This window comes from Oncorhynchus tshawytscha, linkage group LG27 (assembly GCF_018296145.1).
Source record: "Oncorhynchus tshawytscha isolate Ot180627B linkage group LG27, Otsh_v2.0, whole genome shotgun sequence".
Taxonomy (NCBI): Eukaryota; Metazoa; Chordata; class Actinopteri; order Salmoniformes; family Salmonidae; genus Oncorhynchus; species Oncorhynchus tshawytscha.
The window spans coordinates 15,764,855-15,786,306 of record NC_056455.1 but is presented as its reverse complement, the minus strand read 5'-3'; the positions used below and the strand labels follow the sequence as shown (position 1 = coordinate 15,786,306).

The window sequence follows — 21,452 nt, the reverse complement described above, 5'->3', positions numbered from 1 at the left end:
ACACCAAACCTCAGTATGAAAGACCATAATATCATGATCTGATGATACCATATACAGTGGATTCAGAAAATATTCAGACCCTTTGACTTTTCCCACATTTTGTTACGTTGCAGCCTTATTCTAAAATAGATTAAATTGCTTTTTTTCCTCAAGCTACACACAATACCCCATAATGACAAAGCAAAAACAGTTTTTTACAAAAACGAAAATAACACATTTACGTAAGTATTCAGAACCTTTACTCAGTACTTTGTTGAAGCACCTTTGGCAGCAATTACAGCCTTGAGTCTTCTTGGGTATGACGCTACAAGCTTGGCACATCTGTATTTGGGGTGTTTCTCCCATTCTCCTCTGCAGATCCTCTCAAGCTCTGTCAGGTTGGATGAAGAACATCACTGCACAGCTATTTTCAGGTCTCTCCAGAGATGTTTGACCAGGTTCAGGTCTGGGCTCTTGTTTGGCCCCTCAAGGACATTCAGAGACTTGTCCCGAAACCACTCCTGTGTTGTCTTGGCTTTGTGCTTAGGGTTGCTGTCTTGTTGGAAGGTGAACATTCACCCTGAGGTCCTGAGCGCTCTGGAGCAGGTTTTCATCAAGGATCTCTCTGTACTTTGCTCTGTTCTTTCCCTCGATCCTGACTAGTCTCCCAGTCCCTGCAGCTGAAAAACATCCCCACAGCATGATGCTCACACCACCATGCTTCACCGTAAGGATAGTGGCAGGTTTCCTCCAGACGTGACGCTTGGCATTCAGGCCAGAGTTCAATCTTGATTTCATCAGACCAGAGAATCTTGTTTCTCATGGTCTGAGAGTCTTTAGGTGCCTTTCGGCAAACTCCAAGCGGGCTGTCATGTGCCTTTTACTGAGGAGTGGCTTCCGTCTGGCCACTCTACCATAAAGGCCTGATTGGTGGAGTGCTGCAGAGATGGTTGTCCTTCTGGAAATTTCTCCCATCTCCACAGAGGAACTCTGTTGCTCCGTCAGAGTGACCATCGGGTTCTTGATCACCTCCCTCACCAAGGCCTTGTCCCCCAATTGCTCAGTTTGGCCGGGCGGCCAGTTCTAGGAAGAGTCTTAGTGGTTTCAAACTTCTTCCATTTAAGAATGATGGAGGCCACTATGTTCTTCGGAACCTTCAATGCGGCAGAATTGTTTTGGTGCCCTTCACCAGATCTGTGCTTTGACACAATCCTGTCTCTGACAATTCCTTCGACCACATGACTTGGTTTTTACATGCACTGTCATGACATGCACGGTCAACTGTGGGACATTATATAGACAGGTATGTGCCTTTCAAAATCATGTCCAATCAATTGAATTTACCACAGGTGGACTCCAATCAAGGTTGTAGAACATCTCAAGGATGATCAATGGAAACAGGATTTCGAATTTTGAGTCTCATAGCAGAGACTGGTGTCATTATGGGGTATTGTGTGTAGAATGATGAGGATTTTTTTGTATTTAATCCATTTTAGAATAAGGCTGAAATTAAACCAAATTTGGAAAAAGTCAAGGGGTCTGAATACTTCCCGAATACCCCGAGTCATTAAAACTGCTGTATGTCCCGAGCTCACTGGCATGTAGGAAACTGTTGCAAGTTAGCTACAGCTTCGGGCCACACCAAGTTGATGTTTTGATACAATGTGGCACTTCACTAACAAGATAGATAGAAAGGGAGGCAGACCGTCGGAATAGAGAGAATGTGATTGAAAGAAACAGAATTTTCATCAAGATATTTACTGCTGTTTTTATTTTTCAGCTTTAGTATGTATTTTACTTAGTTGTATTTTACTTAGTTGACATGGAAGTTATAGGCCTACTGACAGGCTACTTTCTCTAGCCTGCCAATGGACCACAATGTATCAATTTGCCCATATTTTAACTTTTAGATTTGTATAATTTTACTTCAGATTTTATGATTAACCATGTGAGAATGATTTTGAATAAAGAAAACGTTATTATTGAAATGAAACTGTTCCACAAAAATAAGCATATAAAAATAATCATAACTGGGCATGCAGATCAGTAGAAATGGTAGGATAAATTATAAGCCTCCCCAGACATGAAACTCAGGAGCTGCCTATGGTCTTTACTATAACACCCATAAAAAAATTATGAACGCGCAAGCACGTGCACAGAGGAGGTCCCGTGAACAAACGTGCCCACCTACGGAAATCAAAGGCCCCGTCCAACGGTTTAATTCTGGCAACGGCACTGGTGTGCAGTCTAAAGAAACAGTGCATGCATTTCTTTGCGACTTGTATCCTAGCCCATAGGCTTATATGTTTTGATAATGTTTGTATCACACCTAGTGTACAAATAAGCCCTGGAACAGGGTTGGAGAGCCCATAGCCTACAGAGCTTGTTGAAAGATGTATTCTTAAAAACCCTTATAATTGCGCAATTTCATCTGAAAACAGAGTTTTGACTGGCCTCTGTTTATGTTATATGTTTTAGGAAAACAGCCAACTTCCTGCATTTCAACACGGTTTGCCATGGGGCAGAGAGAAAAATCTGCAGTTTTATAATGCTATTCTACACATATTTTCATGAGTCTGAGAAAAATGTACAGTTAAGGTAATTTTCTGAGCCCATTCTTCACATTTTGCCATGATACAGAGAGAAAATGTTGCAGTTTTAAAGTGAATTTTTTAAAAGTGAAAATCTCATTTTTAAAAGTTCATATTCTGTATATTCTGTAAGCCAAATAATGTTGACTCATCCTATACTGATATTGGTGGCCAAAGCATGAATTTGAGAAAAAAAAAAAACTTTTATCTCAAACCATTTAAAAAATGCTTGCTATTTCCTCAGAGGATGATGTCATCCTCCTGAGGATAAACTTGCCAGTCTTTAATTTTATTTAACTAGGCAAGTCAGTTAACACATTCTTATTTACAATGATGGCCTAGGAACAGTGGGTTAACTGCCTTGTTCAGGGGCAGAACAGATTTTTACCTTGTCAGCTCGGGGATTTTCTCTAGCAACCTTTCAGTTACTGGCTCAACGCTCTAACCACTAGGCTACCTGGGCTACTCGCAATAATATATATTTATTTTATTACCCCCTTTTTCTCCCCAAATTCGTGGTATCCAATTGTTAGTAGCTACTATCTTGTCTCATCGCTACAACTCCCGTACCGGCTCGGGAGAGACGAAGGTCGAAAGTCATGCGTCCTCCGATACACAACCCAACCAAGCCGTACTGCTTCTTAACAATGCGCGCATCAAACCCGGAAGCCATACGCACAAATGTGTCAGAAGGAACACCGTGCACCTGGCAACCTTGGTTAGCGCGCCACCCGGGAGGCCCTTTCAATAATATTTTTAATGACTGGTATACGCCCACAGCATTCTGTTGTTGGACGGATGGACACACACACAGAGTAAAGTATCAGAGCACAAGGTGAGACCCAGATGCAGACACAGGAGGCAGATGGTTGGAGTCTTAGATGTTTATTGATCCAAAAAGGGGTAGGCAAGGGAATGGTCGTGGACAGGCAAAAGGTCAAAACTAGTTCAGAGTCCAGGAGGTACAGAGTGGCAGGCAGGCTCGAGGTCAAGGCAGAAGGCAGGTGAGTAAAGAGTCCAGAAACAGGCAAGGGTCAAAACCAGGAGGACTAGCAAAAAGATAATAGAGAAGGCAAGCAACCGTGAAAAACACGCTGGTTGACTTGGACATATAAGACGAACTGGCACAGAGAGACAGGAAACACAGGGATAAATACACTGGCACAGAGAGACAGGAAACACAGGGATAAATACACTGGGGAAAACAAGCAACACCTGGAGGGGGTGGAGACAAACACATGGACAGGTGAAACTGATCAGGGTGTGACAAAGAAGCTGCTTTTTAACATGCATAATAAAAAAAAATGTAAGAAATTATTTCACTCATATTGTAATTAATTATAGGTCATATTTCATAGAGATCTGGAAACACTGGACAGTTACTTTAAAGGTCGACTTTGGACAAAACCACAAATATAACGGCTTTAAATTGGATAGCTGATCAATGCGTAATTATATCAGGTCATTTAATGCTTAAAAAATAATAATAATAAATGAATGAGATATTTGGCTACAGAAGTGCCATTTCTTACCAATCTCTATAGTTTCTGTGCAAAAACAAATCCTGTGAAATGACCTCAACACATACTGGAGGAGTTACTGGGTAGCTACAAGTGGCCAGCTTAGCTAATCAACTAGCTACGTCGGTCTCGGAGTGCATGACCGCGAGACGGAAAAGCTGCTTTTAACCTACTTAATTTTTTAAAAAGTTTTAAATTATAAATGTTTGAAAATTGAGAAAGGAGGAGTTTGACTGTTTTTTGTGCCCAAAGTCAACCTTTAAAGCTAATTTCCTACATTTTGCCATTGCAAAATTCATATGCTACCTGCTGGGCCCCAACTAAAAAAATAAAAACATTTAAAGTAATTATTGGCAGGGAGGGGGCAAATCGACCTGTTCTGAACATTGGAGTCGCATCATTTTAAAATTAATTTAACCAGGCAAGTCACGAAAGTCAGTTAAGAACAAATTCTTATTTTCAATGATGGCCTAGGAACAGTGAACTGCCTGTTCAGGGGGAGAACGACAGATTTTTACCTTGTCAGCTTGGGGGTTTGAACTTGCAACCTTCCAGTTACTAGTCCAATGCTCTAACCACTAGGCTACCCTGCCGCCCCATGCAGCCTTAGAAATCTCTAGCCACTTTAATAATAAAAAATTGGATGTAATAAATGTATCACTAGTCACTTTAAACAATGTCACTTTATATAATGTTTACATACCCTACATTACATCTCATATGTATATACTGTACTCTATACCCTCTACTGCATCTTGCCTATGCCATTCGGCCATCACTCATATGTACATATTCTTATTAATTCCTTTACACTTGTGTGTATAAGGTAGTTGTGAAATTGTTAGATTACTTGTTAGATATTACTACACGGTCAGAACTAGAAGTACAAGCATTTCGCTACACTTGCATTTACATCTGCTAACCATGTGTACGTGACCAATAACGTTTGATTTTATTTAGAATGTATTAGAAATCAAAACATACAGCTTAAGGTTTGTATCACAACTAAAGTTGCATAAATAATTAAGCATATAAGAGGACCTGTTTCAAAGGATCACTTTGTTAACTGTGCTCCCTCGTTTGGAAAAATATATTTGCTATTTTATTCAGCTATATTCAATTGTATTCCTCTTACTACAAAATAATGCCATGGGAATTATAAGCAAACCTTGTCTGCTAAATGAACTAGTGTGGCCTACAGCCATATTGCATAGCCAGATCAGGACCTAACATATGGACAACTCAGAATATGCTATTCTGTTCTTCTGAAATAGGCAACATTTTTTTCATATCATCATTTTCTTTAGACCTGCCTAAAATAAATAGATTGATTGTAATGTGTAGGCTATATTACATGGATTTGTTAAGAGTTTTTTTTTTAAATGTAGATGTTCTGCATCAGTGGCTTATAGGCTATGCGTGGAAGCCTATGTACGCTAAATGTGTTTATGTTAATTACCGTGAGACTGGCAGTTATTTGCATGACAATTACCGTCTGACACAATTCCATGATCTCTACTGCCCTACTTGTTAGGAGCTCAAATAGAATTGGTTTGATCCCACCTCACAAACCTAAGTGCTCTGTGTTGTTGGTGCTGGAATGGGGACAAGATGTTTTGCATGTAACCAATCAAGTTTTCAAGATCTATAACTTTCAGCATTATATGATGCAAAATGCATCATTCCAGCTGTATTTCGAAAGTTATATATCTTGAAAACGTGATCGCTGACATGCAAAACATTTTGGGACTGAATCAACAATACACTAAAGAAACAAATACCAAAAGATAGTTTTTGGGTGGAGTTTTCCTTTAATTAATCTGTTCGTGCCACTGAGATTTTGTTGGGTGTCGTTGATAGAGTCCATCACCACCATTGACTGAATGATTAGCTATGTAGACCTCTAGTGGTGTGGGGGCTGTGCTCTGGCAAAGTGGGTGGGGTTATATCCTTCCTGTTTGGCCCTGTCCGGGGGTGTCCTCGGATGGTACCACAGTGTCTCCTGACCCCTCCTGTCTCAGCCTCCCGTATTTATGCTGCAGTAGTTTATGTGTCGGGGGGCTGGGGTCAGTTTGCTATATCTGGAGTACTTCTCCTGTCCTATTCGGTGTCATGTGTGAATTTAATTCTCTCTTTCTTTCTCTCTCTCGGAGGACCTGAGCCCTAGGACCATGCCTCAGGACTACCTGACATGATGACTCCTTGCTGTCCCCAGTCCACCTGGCCGTGCTGCTGCTCCAGTTTCAACTGTTCTGCCTTATTATTATTCGACCATGCATTTATGAACATTTGAACATCTTGGCCATGTTCTGTTATAATCTCCACCTGGCACAGCCAGAAGAGGACTGGCCACCCCACATAGCCTGGTTCCTCTCTAGGTTTCTTCCTAGGTTTTGGCCTTTCTAGGGAGTTTTTCCTAGCCACCGTGCTTCTACACCTGCATTGCTTGCTGTTTGGGGTTTTAGGCTGGGTTTCTGTACAGCACTTTGAGATATCAGCTGATGTACGAAGGGCTATATAAATAAATTTGATTTGATTTGATGTAGACCAATTATTAATGTTGTTATATAATCGGTTACTTCGCTTATGTACACCAATATTAACCTGCAATTAAACAAAAAGTATTAAGCTAGATAAAAGCAATATTTGTTATTCTATATCCTGCTATTCTGTACAATAATAACTCATATCTTGAAATGTTCTAACCTGAAACGCCACCTAGTGGTGACCAAACATAATGTTTACCAATAATTCACTGGTAAACAGGGAGTGTACGTTGAAAATGCTACAACAGAGGAACCTGCGGGTAAATACACTGATAAAAGCATATGGATTGGTATTTTATTAACTTAAATTGAGGGATGGTTAGATTTACTCTAAATATTTAAGTTAATATTCAGTCATTCAACCTGGTCAATCAGAGGGAGTACGTTTTGATTTTCTAGCTAACGTTAGCTACACAGTTAACGTTAAATGCCTTCATGATGAGACAACCGCCTTTCCATGTCATTTGAATGTAGCTAGTGCTGGTGGTAACGTTACAACACCATTATTTGTCCGTTGTTTCTAAATGCTTAAAAATGTAGCTAGTAACCAAATATACTAGCTAAGTGTGTGAAAGAATAGCTAGACAGTAGCTTCTAGTCGTCTAGCCAAAGCAAATGTGCAGACTTGTTGAGATTTCCCTTCGCTGTGGTTACCATTAGTCACCTTGACGCTTTACTTTAGCTAGCTAGCTAACATTAGCTATTACATTTGCTCAGATTTAACGCTGCTGCAGTCAGAGAAACATCATGGTAAGTATCGTATACTATCTAAATCAAGATAAGAGTCATTTATCACAAGTCTACTAATACATTATTGGTCATTCTGCAAGATCAACCCTCTTAAGATGTAATAGTGCTCAGTATAAGTTGTTGAGAGCTAGATAATTCCCCACAACAAGATAGCTTTTAGTTAAAGCTAACAGTTTATTCAAGTGCCAGTCACCCCATTGACTGCAGTGAACTTCGTTTTAAAAACCCTAACCTGGGTTGGTATAATTTATTGAACGTGCCAACAGGAAACTGTTCCAGAAACTTCGTAAATAACAAGGTTGCCACCAAACAGCGCATACAAAGTTGTATAGCGACCGAATAAGATACCCGGTAGGGAGTGGGCTGTCATTAAGTTTCACTCACCGCGTTTATTCCCGAAAAATGTCTATCCTCACTCTGGTAGCCCATGGACAAACATTAAGAATAAGCTTTGTGGTGAGTTGATGCCTATTCGACAGCTAGTTAGCAAGGTGAATTTATCGTGCTACTTTGTATGCGTTGTTTGGCAATCTTGTATTTTACTAAGTTTTTGGAACAGATTCCTGTTGGAAAGTTCCACAAATTAAAACACACCCCCTATCCTGTGTGTTCCTAATCGATACAGGCTAAACAGAAGAAAGGGCAGAAGAGTAAGTCCCTCTGATGTTGTTATTTACCTATTTAAATCCTGCACAATACAACTTCAATGGTGCGCACAGATTCATTCAATATGATGTTTTTGTACTACAGGTTCAATTGATGATATGTTAGGAGACCTGTTGGGAGATGACGGTATGTGATTACATCCCTACAACAGATCTATGACCATTCAAACTGACAAATCATTAGTATAATATACTGTACGTACACACTGTGTAGTGATAAAGTTTTCCTGTTTATTTGTACAGATTTCCCAGTGAAGGCCAAAGCTCTGGCCCGTGAAGCAGGCAGACTAGGACCTCCTCTACCATCACACAGTGGAAAACGGTGAGTTAACTGGGACTGAAAAATGTACTGCCAGATCAGAGAGTAGTCTCAACTCTTTCTTTCGTGACTATTTAGATAGTGGATACTGTCACAGTCTGCTTGCTAATTCTATGCGTTTTGGTTCTCCAGCTCACTATTGGGCGACGACGACTTCTTCAGCAAACTGGCTGAGGAAGCTGAAAATGATGAGGTGAGTTGGCAGGTCATACATTAAGAATGGCAGGGAGGCAGTTGACTATGTTTTCCTTCATATACATCTTTTATATTCACTTCCAATCCAGGGCTCTGATGTTTCTGAGGCTGATCCCACAGCCTTACTGGAGAGCATGAAGGTAATGGTGCCTTGTTCTAATGACGTCTCCCCAGGGAGTAAGACTCCAGGCTTTATGTGTGAACGTTCATAACCCAGCTGTGTCTGTTCTATCCTTGCATAGGACATAGATGATATGGACGCTGATCTCTTTGGATCAAAGAAAAAGCCCAGTTCAGCCCCAGCTCAGAGTAAAGGCTCCGGCATTGGAGGACCTACGAAAAATCCTCCTAAATCAGGAAACAAGTTAAAAGGAGGAATCTCAGATGAGCCAGACATTGAGGAGAAGAAGCCAAGTTCTGCTCCTGCATCGACAGCACGTGGCTACAAGAGGTTCAGCTTCACTAGTGAGCTGACTGTCTGGGTCTTTGGCTAGTCTGGCTACACTGGGCCACCAAATTAGTATTAATACCATGCAAATATACATAATTGTACATTATTTCTCCCCATTACTGCATTGCTTCAGATGATGATGATGATGTTCTTGCCCCAACAACTGACACAAAAGGTACCAAAGCTAACAGTTGGACCCATGTATAGACCAAAAAATATCAGGTCAACTGTAAAATACATTAGTGGCCCTAAGTGTAGAGTTCTTAACACCATAAAGCATATCAATATCAATATCAACACAGTATCCCCAGCTCTGGTATCATATCTGTTGTCTACAGACTTTGATGACCCTTTGGCTGACCTGTTAGATGATCTACCCATAGAAGACAAAAATGAGCCAAAAATCACCAAAAAAGCTCCTCCAGAGAAATCAGTGCTGCCCCCAGACTCCCCTATCATAAAGAAAAAAGAAACAGGTTGGTGAACTTTTGTGTTTTATACATTGTAACATACCCAAAAGAAGAGCGCCAGAATGTATCAAATGTATATATTTCTCCTGTAAGCCTCACCAACTCCAGTTCCAAAAAAGCGGGACGAGCTTACGTTTGATGATGACGAGGATGACCTAATGGATGCATTAGGGTTTGGGGAGAGTCCCAAAGAGAGCCCTAAAAAGAAGGAGACCGTGCTCATACCAAAGAATGAGAGGTAGGGTCTCAAATCCCTCAGTCAACATCATAAGTTCCAACCAAGGCTATTACAAAACCTATGGACTATGATAAACCCAACAAAAAGTTAATTTGAAATGTAACCTCCCTGTTCCTCTGCGCTGACTGTCTCTAGCAGCAGTGAGCTCCCTCAAAGAGCACGCACCAGGCTAGATGAGATTCTGGGGCGTGGGACTTCCCCTCGCCTTCTGGAGCGCCCTCCAACAGGGGAGAGGAAGGACCCTCCGCAGCAGCAGGAAAAGCAGAAGCATCATCAGGAGACCCCCACTACTAAAGGTAGCTAACACTCCATGTTTTTGTATTTAAAGTGTGATATAGTATTCTTGAATGAATGAAATGAGAGTTGTTTCCCTTTGTCAGACCCCTTCCTAGAAGAAGACCTGACGTTTGGTTCCTATCAACCTACACTGGTCACTACACCGGAGGGACGCCACTCACGCAGACAGTCGGTCAGGTAAGTCAGAGCTCTAGCAGAAGCCCTCAGTTTGTTTTGGTCAAAGCCTGGATCAATGCTTAGTTGGGTCAATAACAAGTACATCATATTTAGATAGATAAGCTTCAGGAACGCAGATTATATGTCAACTACTGGACCAGAGTGTATGACAAAGGAAATGTCCACCATCTAAGATTAGCCACTCCTTTTCAGATTCTCCACTGAGGACAACAGTGCCTCTTCTCCTGAGAAGAAACCCAAACCCATCACCCCCACCACGCTCACCCCTACCTTTTCCCGGCCTGCTGCAGACTGGCTGGGGCTCTCGCAGGATGATGAGGAAGAGCCCCCACCTGTACCAGAACCCTTGAAGACCCCCTCCTCTTCGTCAGTGGGAAGCAAACCCTCTTCTTCTGGCAACCACATTCCACAGCCATCGACAGAGACTCCAAACACCTCCTTCAAATACTCCAAACCAGTAGGACCCAGTGTAGAGGTCTCTGCAAGCCAAAAGCACGAAGATGATTGGCTATCAGGGGCATTGAGCAGGAAGAAGACTCAATCATCCACACAGTCAGAGGAAAAGAGGACAACCCAGGAAGACTTTCTGGGGTTTGGAGACGAGGTGGATCTGGAGTCGTTTCTCAGGTAAGGCTATAGGACTAGGTAAGGCTAGAACTAGGGTGCTCTACATTGAAGGCTGGGTCATACTTCCACAGTTCTAGAGAAACGTCTACATTAGAAGCGACTGCTTACATCTCAGTATGTTGACATTGATCGTCTGTTACTTCCTCAGCAAACGTGGTTCTTCACCAGCTTCCAGGAGGAAAGAGGCATCCACCCCCAACAAGGAACCAGGGTATGATCAACCTTAATCTAAATAGCTGTGATGTATAATATCTACCACTGCAATATTGCCCCAGTGTGCTATATGAGTTCTGGTGCTTTTGGACATGGAGGTCAGGATTATGTTCCTTCTCTTCAAGAGATTCTCCTCTGCCCAGGGAGCCCTCCCACAGACAGCCCAGCCCTACTGCTCATTCTACCCCAGTGAGAGAGGACCAGTTCAGGCCTGGTATGTTACTCACTCCCATCTTAGAGGACCAAGCTAACCATGTCCCTTTTCCCTCTACGTTGTGCTATTCAACTTCTACCTCATGGGAAGCATCTTTTATAACAAACATTGTTTTTTCAAGCCAAGTCTCTTTCTAGTCATTTAGCTGACCCAGAGCCTACTAGAATGTCTACACCTATCCCACCTGACCAGACACAGGAAACCAATCACAAATTCACTAGTGACCCTGCTGAGCCAATGGGGACAAAGAGTCATGCCCAGCCCCGACCAGCTCATTCCACTGCTGAAGAAACTGAGCCTATCAGGCAGAATTCACACACAGACCACACCCCTCACTTACCAACACCTAAGACCCGTACTGAGCTTGTCTCACATCCACAACCCACAGTCATGTCAAAGGCACACATCAGCTCTCCCCTCCCCACAGATACCAGTCGAGCAGTCCACTCATCTCCTCCACAATCCCCCACAATAGTCATCCAACATCCACCCACCAAACCTCAGCCTTTCCCTTCCTCTCAACTAGTCTCCCCCTTTCTATCCACAGCTGTGTCTGCTAGAGTAGGCTTCTATCCTGACCAGACCCCAGACCCCTCTCCCCTGCCAACCTCTGCTACCATTAGCTTCCCCCTGCCCCAGCAGTACCATCCACCAGCCCTGCAGGATCAGAGGGAGCCAGGATGGCCAAGTCAAGCAGAGCTGCCCCCTAACTACCCTGCCCAGCCATGGCAGTCTATGTCTGGCCCCATGCCCCATGCTATGATGCCTGGCTCAATGCGGTGTAGGTACTCTTAGGGAAACATAGGGATGGATAGCTTATGGACAGTAGTCATTTTGAATAACTTTCTAACTGTATTCGTATTTCTAATAGTTATGCCTCTAGTTTCTTATCAAATCACTGGCATTGATGGGCAGATTGTCCTGATTGACACATACTGTTCTTGGTTTCCCAGTGCCACAGCAAAGCCAGATGCAGAACACTGCACCTGTTGTCCAACCACAGGTATGTATAGGCCTTTCTATTTTTTGTTTATATGCCCTAATGTCATTATGGATGATATATGTTTGGAAACCATAAGTCACTTATTTAATTGTTTAACATTCTTTTAAACAGGTGTCTCTTTCAGCCAACAGTTTGCAAAAACTCTTGCTACAACAGCAGGTGAAACAAATCTCCAATCACAATTACCTTTTCATTTGTTGGAAACACTTCACATTTAATTAGTTTTACTAAATTTGAACACAGATACCTTAGGTTTTATTAGATGTTCCCCTTTGAGAGTCTTCAGTAACTTGACTTTGGTATCCGTCTCTGACCGTAGTTGGAGTCCCAGCTGCTGGGGTTAGGGGGAGCTGTGGATGTAGCTGGGCTGCAGAGACAGAAGAGAGACACTGAGAAGCAGAATGGAGATCTAGCTTTACAGGCCCGCATCATCAAACTGGAGGGACAGGTATCTATCAACTGTCTTTTTGACAGTGCTCTTCCTCTTTCTGCCACTTCCATAAACAACATTCAGCTGACTACTGCGTATTCTCTTCCAGGTGAGATCTCTACAGCAGGAGCTAGACCAGAACCAGATCTTGCTGGAGAGTGTTCAGCAGAGACACAAGCAGGACACTGAGCTCATGGAGAACACACACAGGTATGACAGGAGATCGGAGACCTATAGAGGTCCTGCCACCACCACAGACTGAATCACTGCCTCTTTACCCAAAAGAGTGTGTGTGCATCCACCAGGGCTCGTGTGAAGCTGCTTGACGATTCCGCGGCACAGCGAGAAGCACGGGCACGACAGGAATGCGAGGACCTAGCAGAGCGCTTAGCCACTGTCACACGTATAGCTGAACAGGAGCGTATGGAGCTGCAGGCAAAGCACCAGCGCAGACTGGCCCAAACCCAGCAGGACAGAGACCGAGAGGTGGAGCGACTCAGAGACCTACAGAGGTAGGGGGCTGCAAGATACCACATTAGAGAACAAGAGATTGTGGCCATGCCTGTATTTTCTCTCTAAAGCTCAGCTATTTGGGGCGGCAGGGTAGCCTAGTGGTTAGAGCGTTGGACTAGTAACCGGAAGGTTGCAAGTTCAAACCCCCGAGCTGACAAGGTACAAATCTGTCGTTCTGCCCCTGAACAGGCAGTTAACCCACTGTTCCTAGGCAGTCATTGAAAATAAGAATTTGTTCTTACCTGACTTTCCTAGTTAAGGTAAGGTAAAATAAAAAATATTTTCACAGCTTGTGGATAAAAGAATGTATCTTTATATTTCCATAATGTTCCTTAATTTTTCTTTGTCACGGTTTCCTTCCTCTAGGAAGTCTATTTTGGAGATGAAGAAAGACCACGAGGATCAGGTCCAGAGACTGAAGAGATTGAAGGATGAGGAGATTGATGCTGTGACCAGTGCCACATCACAAACCAGGTCACACACACATTTCTACTCAATACTCATTTTTAACCATACTCTGCTTAATCTCCGACCTTTGCATAAGAATTATAGAGGACATGCTACATGTAACCAAACTCGTAAGTTACTACAGGTTGACATCATATAGTCTCTCTCATTCTGTGTATTGGTGTTGTAGGTCCCTGACAGTGGTGATTGAGCAGATGGAGCATTTCTCCCACAGGCTGGGGGACCTTTCGTCTCGGGTGGAGAGCACCCATGAGAACACAGCCCAGGGGCTGGAGCAGGGGGCACGGCAGAGAGACGAACAGCTCCGAGGTATCATACCACCACTCAGTTTTATGAAAAATAAACAATGATTTTCATAATACAGCAGTTTCTATTTATTTTCCCCTCAGTCAGTGAGAATGTCACAATGTTATGTGAAAGTCAGCTTGTCTACTCTTTCAGTGATGCAGGACCGTCTGGGCCAGCAGCAGAGGGCCATGGCAGAGGAGAGAACAAGGCTCAAAGAAGTCATCGCCAAGATGGACACCCAGCTGGCTGAGCAGCAGAGGCAACTAGAGAAGGTCAGGAGTCATTCAGAGGTCTTTGTTGACTGTGCTTCTATGACAGGTCGTCATTGTAAATACGATTCTTCTTAATTTACTTACTTGTATAAATAAAAGGTCAAATAAAACTTGCCATGTCACCCTGAGGGGAAAAAATGGGATTGTAAAGGAAAACATGTCAAGAGTGACTTAATTTTAGGTCTTGTGTGTCAACACAGGGCTCCAGACTAACGTTTTCAGTTGGTGGCACCACGGCCCTAAACAATTTTGGGGGCAGCTTCACAATAGAATACATTTGAGGCACCATCTTATAAAATCATTCAATGTTTTATTATCATATATGCAGTCACTTTAACTATACATTCATGTACATACTACATCAACTGGGCTGACCAACCAGTGCTCTCACACATTGGCTAACCAGGGTATCTGCATTGTTTCCCGCCACCCCCTATTTTACACTACTGCTACTCTGTTCAGTCACTTTTACCATTTCTACATACTACCTCAATCAGCCTGACTAACCGGAGTCTGTATGTAGTCTCGCTACTTTTATAGCCTTTCTTTACTTACCTATTGTTTACCTAATAAATTTTTTGCACTATTGGTTAGAGCCTGTTTTATTGACAATTACATGAAGTTGATGCAAAGAGTCAATATTTGCAGTGTTGACCCTTCTTTTTCAAGACCTCTGCAATCCGCCCTGGCATGCTGTCAATTAACTTCTGGGCCGTATCCTGACTGATGGCAGCCCATTCTTGCATAATCAATGCTTGGAGTTTGTCAGAATTAGTGAGGTTTTGTTTGTCCATCCACCTCTTGTGGATTGACCACAAGTTCTCAATGGGATTAAGGTCTGGGGAGTTTCCTGGCCATGGACCCGAACTATCAATGTTTTGTTCTCCAAGCCACTTAGTTATCACTTTTGCCTTATGGCAAGTTGCCTCATGTTGGAAAAGGCTTTGTTCATCACCAAACTGTTCCTGGATGGTTGGGAGAAGTTGCTCTCGGAGGATATGTTGGTACCATTCTTTATTCAACCCCACACATGGTCTCAGGATGCTTTACTGTTGGCATGACACAGGACTGATAGTAGCGCTCACCTTGTCTTCTCCAGACAAGCTTTTTTCCGGATGCCACAAACAATCGGAAAGGGGATTCAGAGAAAATGACTTTACCCCAGTCCTCAGCAGTACAATCCCTGTACCTTTTGCAGAATATCAGTCTGTCCCTGATGTTTTTCCTGGAGAGAAGTGGCTTCTTTGCTGTCCTTCTTGATACCAGGCCATCCTCCAAAAATCTTTGCTTTACTGTGCGTGCAGATGCACTCACACCTGCCTGCTGCCATTCCTGAGCAAGCTCTGTACTGGTGGTGATTTAGGTGCAATCTTACTGGCAGCAATATCCTTTCTTGTGAAGCCCTTTTTGTACAAAGCAATGATGAAGGCACATGTTTCCTTGCAGGTAACCATGTTTGACAGAGGGAGAACAATGATTCCAAGCACCACCCTCCTTTTGAAGCTTCCAGTCTGTTATTTGAACTCAATTAGCATGACAGAGTGATCTCCAGCCTTGTCCTCATCAACACTCACACTTGTGTTAACGAGAGAATCACTTGACATGTCAGCTGGTCCTTTTGTGGCAGGGCTGAAATGCAGTGGAATTTTTTTTGGGGGGGGGCTTCAGTTAAATTAAGTCAAGAAGGGAGTTTGAAATGAATCTGTTCACTTTTCATAACATTCTGCAGTATATACCAACTGAGGCAGCAGACTTTGAAAATTAATATTTGGCCATGACTATACACCTGTTGTATTCTGCGCATGTGACAAATTTGATTTGATGAAGTGTAACAGATGTTATTCAAATAAATTACATTAACATGTCCAAGCAGGAATGCATGATTCAAATGATTTGTTTATATGCAACCTAATCCAGTGATTGTCATGAATTTTTGGTTCACAATTAGTAAAAAAAAAAAAAAAATAGGGCTCCAGAGGTTTCAGCATATAGACACAAATGTACCTTGATCTTTGTGCGCTATTATAGAAGCCTAATTCAATTACTGCTAATTCACCACCCGAGGAAATGGAAACCATAAACATTAGCTAGATCTAAATGAACACCTATTGCTAGAAGCATGCATTCATCTAACAGTGAATGTAACGTCAAAAATAATTTGGCCGATGTGCAATTTCACTGCCATATCAGAACAGTGCTCTTTGAGCTCAGTAATGATCGTTAAGATGTGCATTATACTTACAGAAAGCGGAGACCCCTCCATTTTTAACATGGATAACTAGCTTGCTTCTGAAGTTATTTGGAAATGCATGAGGCTCGCTCATTACAGCATCTGGATCCATTGAAACAGGCAGGTACAGCAGACACATGAGGATAATGCACTTCACTGTTGAACAAATTCATGGTTTTATCCACCCAAAAAATTGAATGTTTTGATTGAAGTGACCAGGTAGAATGTGCAGCTCGCACCAGTGCCACCAATAAGACAGTCACTATTATATTCACAAATAGAGGTTTGGTCTTAATTTGCATAAGTAGTTCGCTTTTCCTTCCATTTCCCCAGAATGTTATTGTGTTGTAGGAGCGCTGGAGAGTGAATGCAGAGCAGGCTAAGGCCGACTCATCTCAGAGAGGCCTGGACGAGGAGAGACGCTCTCTAACTCAGCACATCAGCATGGAGAGAGAGGAGCTGGAGAGGGCAAAAGTAAGACAGATACAGAGGTAGAAGTGGTTAAAGATATCTGCCAGATCCCTACTCAAGTGTTTCCCAACCCTGGTCCTCGAGTAGCCCCTACAGTACACCTGATTCAACTAATCATCAAGCCCTGAATGAGGTGTCAGGTTGGGGGTACTGGAGGAACAGGGTTGGGAAACAGACTTATAAGACCCCTACTCCCCTCCATGTCTAGAGTGCCCTGTTGGAGGAGCAGCAGCAGGTAATGCAGCGCTGTGCAGAGGAGAGAAGGAAGCTGGCGGCTGAGTGGACCCAGTTCCACACCCAGGAGAAGCAGAGGCAGGACCGAGCAGAGCGGGAGGCAAGCCGGGCGCTGGAGAGGGATGCCCACAGAGAGGGCTCTATCATCAGCATGGCACAGGTACTGCAGACTAGGATAGGACAAGAGGCTTGTATGTCTATCATTGTCGCACGCAAACTGCCAGCATTTTAACATGTTCAGGCAATGGGGTTCACCTAACCCAATCATTACATTTCACTCACCTGATCTCAAGCTATTAAGATTTGCAGAGCTTTGAAACAGGCAGTCTTCTGTAATCACCAGGAACAGGTGGACCTGAAGCTGCGTGCTGGGGAGCTAAAGCAGCATGAGGCAGCTGTAGCACGGGAGAGGGAGGCTCTGGAGAGACAGAGGGAGGAACTGGACAGGGAAAAGGAGAGGCTGAGTGGTACAGGCCTGCAGCTTAAGACACGTGCCCAGGAGGTAGAGGCCTTCAGCAAGGTCTGGATCACAACCTCATCACTATTAGCTAGCTATTGAGTTGACAGTAATGTATATGCATCATTGGTTGTATGCGATTGAGTGGAGGTAGCATAATGCTGTGACTGGGCGCACTGCTTCGGTATTTGCAGCTGGCATCAGAAAAATATAATGAGGGGGAGAAGGCCCTACAGGAGTCGAGACAGGTGGAGACTGAGCACCAGACCAGGCTGAGGAGCATCCACTCCCAGATGGAGAGACTGAGACAGCAGGAACAGCACCTCCATCAGGTCAATAAGTAGGGGGGGGTATACCAGCCAATCTTCCACCAGCCTCTGCTGGTACACATCAGGAACAGCACATTATGGTTGGAAATTGTTTCATTCCAGCCAGTCCTCCTATAGGGCCTTTGAATTGTGTACAAATCATATCCAGACTTATGGTAATGTTAGTGTATATCAACTAACCATTTCCCCTTCTGCAGGAGAGAATGAAGATGACTGAGCAGCGTAGAGAAATGGAGGCACTCAAGCACAGCCTTCCAATCACTCCTTTCCCTCAATCTATGGCCCCTATATTCACAGGTGGGCTGAGCCGTTTACAAAACAAATATTTTTTGCTGAATTAACACAGAACAGCATATTTTACAATATTTTAAATACTGCAGACTTCAGACCAGTGTTGGCAGTACCTCAGATGGCCTCCACCAAGGCTGTTCGCCAGCCCCCACCCCTGGTCTCTAGTCCAGATTCAACAGAACTCCAGGCCAGATTGGCCCTGCTCAGGCACACAGCAGAGAAGGTAACTAATGCATTACTAACCAAATCAAGTGCTTACAATCAGTTTAAAGTTGAATAGTTTGATCCAATTTCAGAGGGCCAATGCAGTTAACAGAAGTCAGCTTTGAACATTAGCCTAGATGTTATAGTAAAGATGGAACAAGCAGAGTAGTTTCAAAATCTTTATTGTAGATAAATGTACTTGTTTTTATCTTCTTAGGATCGTGACTTTCTGCAGGACGAGCAGTTCTTCCTGGACACACTCAAGAAAGCACCTTACAATTCAGCCTTTCACACTGATTAGCTTAAGCCCTGTGACTTTCTGGTATTAATAAGTACACCATTAAAACTTGACATTCTAATGTTTGCATTGAACTAGTTTCTTTGTCAGTCACCATCATTAATTTGGTGAATTTCAGTTCTTGAGTCCTGTCCTTGGCACAACGTCTTTGATCCCATTACCTAAAATAAATAAAAACATCTAGTAAGCCAAGGAAGGGATCCAACAGACAATTGTTACCTTATAAAACCAGAAGGTGAGTACATATGGATCTACCATCAAGCCTCAGGGGTTTCTATAAGTCAACACTGCTGTTCAGACAGGGATAACATGTTTCATCACAGGCTTGTTACCCGCTTCACATCTGCCATTACTCATACCATTTAATTATCAGCCATAAGACTAATTCAGTTCATGTAGTTACCTGATCCCAATGGCATTACTTGCTGTATTTTCAGGGGTTCACATCCAGGTTTGCAGACCTGTAGAGAAATTATGTTAATTTGGTTCAATGCTACAATTGCCAAAAGCATGGTGACATTCAGGGCTGTGAATTTCTCAGAGCAGCTTTATCCAGCGTCAGTTATCGCATCAGACGGCACTTCCTATGCAGCATTTCTCTCTGAAACTAGTCACCATTAAAAAAATACTGTAAAGTAAAACCTAGCTGAGCACTTACCAATTAACTGTCCTCTTGACCCACCGGCACTATAAATATTTGAAATATTAGTATGTTCATCATGGTAATACTTGAATCATTATCCCACAATATGAATCTCCCATCAAGTCTCAGGGGTTTCTATAGGTCAACACTGTTGTTCAGACAGGGATAACTTGTTTCATCACAGACTTGTTACTATACCCTCCACAGATTGAACACCATTACTTAGCAATCTGACCATCACTTAATATCCAAAGTAGTGGTTACCTGCTCTCATGGGAGTAACTTCATTGGAACATTTTCATGGAATCACACCCAGGTTGGCAGACCTGTAAAGAAATTACCATGTTTGGGTCGCATTACCACACCGGTCAAAGGCATTCTTTCACATTCAGGGCTGTGCATTTCTCAGAGCATCTTCAGTGCAAAGTAACCTAATCAATGTCTCCATTTGAGTCACAAGAGACCATAGAGGTTCTTGCTAAGTACTTACCAAGCAACAGGCCACAACACTACAAGAAAGGGTTTCAAGTAGTCCATTACTGCACAACTTCAATTAATGATCTTGCTATGCAACATGGCTACATATAACCTTAAGAAACTACACCACACAATACAGTTACGCAACTGACTACTGCCAAAACGTACCCATTCAAATCATTACGAGTCTCCCATCAAGCCTCAGGGGTTTCAGTAAGTCAACACTGTTGTTCAGACAGGGATAACTTGTTTCATCACAGGCTTGTTAATTAAGCGAGGTACACTTCAGACCTGTTCAAATCTGGACTGTCAAACTGCCCAATTTAAAACTGGTCAAACGTAATCATGGATATTGTTTTACCTATTGAGTGGACACAGCCCATAGGACTTCTGAAGTCCATCCACGTTCAAACGGCTCTGAAAGGTGCAGACAAAGATCAGACGGATACATAGCTAACCACATTCAAGCTACAGTGGAAACAGTTTCCGCGCTAGTAAATTAATCATAAATCTGCCGCAAATGTTGACGCAGACCACGTTCCCACACCTCAGGCGACCTGCACCAAAGTGAACACTAAAAAAAATCCCAACACTAACTAAAACCCGTCAAGTAATAAGGAAAATCAGGTAACGTATGTTACAGAAAAACCAGGGTTCTGAATGTTATTTAAACAGGCCAGGCCTAGACTTTTGGTGAGAAAGCTAGCTAGTCATGTGGCTATAGCAGTTAGCGAACTAGCTCCATTTGCGCATGGCTAACAGTGGTTACTTACAATTTACACTCATGGTGGCTGGTCGACACTGGAGTTCGTAGTGTCTTTGAAGCATTTTGCTATGAGTTGATACAGATAGTTATCCCCCCACCATAAAAAACACACCAAAAATTCAACCGGCCACATATTCCCTGCACTACATACGTTCGAAAGACTGAATTTGTGCTTATGGTAGGTATTTATATATTTCAATACGTCATACCCCCCATGTGACCAATCTTGGACCAGTAGGGAGTGGGGTTTGGATTTCCCAGAGCAGACCTCAATTGGCACACATATCAGGAAGGCAACTCACTCAGCCGTTGGGTTGGGTGACTTAATGTTTTAATCAGTGGTTGCAATCTGTCTCACTGAATGCACCTATTAATACATATTTGTGATTTCATTTACATATTTTCCTTCTTTCTTTGCCCTCTGTTGCAAGCCAGTGTCCCTTGGTGCACATGTATGCACGTGTAGCACACTGGGAGGCATAAACCCCAGGACATAGCAGGCATATATCCGACTTTGTGAAATAATAATGGAAATATATATGCCGGTAGTCTAGACCTAAATGAACAACATGGGATATTCTGACCATATAGCCTACAAATAGACAAATGAGAGCCTTGGTTTGAAAATACCTAATTGCATGTGGTGAGGCTATAAGAGAGTAATGAATCTAAAGCATTGCATCTCGTCTTTACAAATAATATTCTAACATCAATAGATCGTATTATTTGCTACTGGTAAAATAGGGCCTTGAGGTAGCCTAGCCAATTCATTATCCACGAGGTAAATAGCAAAGCGGTAAATAGGCCTAACTGATCAACAATGTAA

General features: G+C 42.8%; 1 protein-coding gene, 1 long non-coding RNA gene and 3 other non-coding genes across 17 annotated transcripts; 1 reads left to right on the top strand and 4 right to left on the bottom strand.

The window, feature by feature from the left end:
• Nucleotides 1-6,815: 6,815 nt before the first annotated feature.
• On the top strand, nucleotides 6,816-18,801 carry LOC112234612 (fas-binding factor 1 homolog). Of its 12 annotated transcripts, none has more exons than XM_024402826.2 (32): nucleotides 6,817-6,896; nucleotides 7,354-7,386; nucleotides 8,012-8,036; nucleotides 8,137-8,178; nucleotides 8,295-8,373; nucleotides 8,503-8,563; nucleotides 8,655-8,705; nucleotides 8,808-9,030; nucleotides 9,150-9,191; nucleotides 9,355-9,492; nucleotides 9,580-9,724; nucleotides 9,860-10,020; nucleotides 10,105-10,198; nucleotides 10,391-10,825; nucleotides 10,974-11,036; nucleotides 11,164-11,252; nucleotides 11,800-12,033; nucleotides 12,206-12,255; nucleotides 12,367-12,414; nucleotides 12,575-12,703; nucleotides 12,795-12,895; nucleotides 12,991-13,197; nucleotides 13,565-13,672; nucleotides 13,836-13,975; nucleotides 14,108-14,226; nucleotides 16,808-16,930; nucleotides 17,136-17,321; nucleotides 17,505-17,681; nucleotides 17,813-17,950; nucleotides 18,145-18,244; nucleotides 18,328-18,461; nucleotides 18,660-18,801. In XM_024402826.2, exons 2-32 carry the CDS (start codon nucleotides 7,384-7,386, stop codon nucleotides 18,741-18,743), a joined length of 3,729 nt encoding a protein of 1,242 aa, XP_024258594.1. In that variant the 5' UTR covers nucleotides 6,817-6,896; nucleotides 7,354-7,383; the 3' UTR covers nucleotides 18,744-18,801. The 12 variants fall into 12 exon arrangements, with proteins under 12 accessions (XP_024258590.1, XP_024258592.1, XP_024258589.1 ...); XM_024402830.2 differs by having other exon boundaries at nucleotides 6,849-6,896; nucleotides 7,934-8,036; XM_024402822.2 differs by lacking the exon at nucleotides 7,354-7,386 and having other exon boundaries at nucleotides 6,816-6,896; nucleotides 9,863-10,020.
• LOC112234613 lies at nucleotides 18,609-20,796 on the bottom strand. Of its 2 annotated transcripts, XR_002950915.1 has the most exons (6): nucleotides 20,634-20,796; nucleotides 20,222-20,277; nucleotides 19,648-19,709; nucleotides 19,399-19,427; nucleotides 19,144-19,201; nucleotides 18,609-18,901 (listed from the first exon to the last, which is right to left on the bottom strand). It is a non-coding gene; the product is annotated as an uncharacterized LOC112234613 (long non-coding RNA). The 2 variants fall into 2 exon arrangements; XR_002950916.2 differs by lacking the exon at nucleotides 20,222-20,277 and having other exon boundaries at nucleotides 20,634-20,791.
• Nucleotides 19,276-19,346, bottom strand: LOC112234647. The gene has a single exon (XR_002950924.1). It is a non-coding gene; the product is annotated as a small nucleolar RNA SNORD49 (small nucleolar RNA).
• LOC112234645 lies at nucleotides 19,502-19,573 on the bottom strand. Its single transcript, XR_002950922.1, has one exon. It is a non-coding gene; the product is annotated as a small nucleolar RNA R38 (small nucleolar RNA).
• On the bottom strand, nucleotides 20,055-20,126 carry LOC112234646. The gene has a single exon (XR_002950923.1). It is a non-coding gene; the product is annotated as a small nucleolar RNA R38 (small nucleolar RNA).
• Nucleotides 20,797-21,452: the final 656 nt, after the last annotated feature.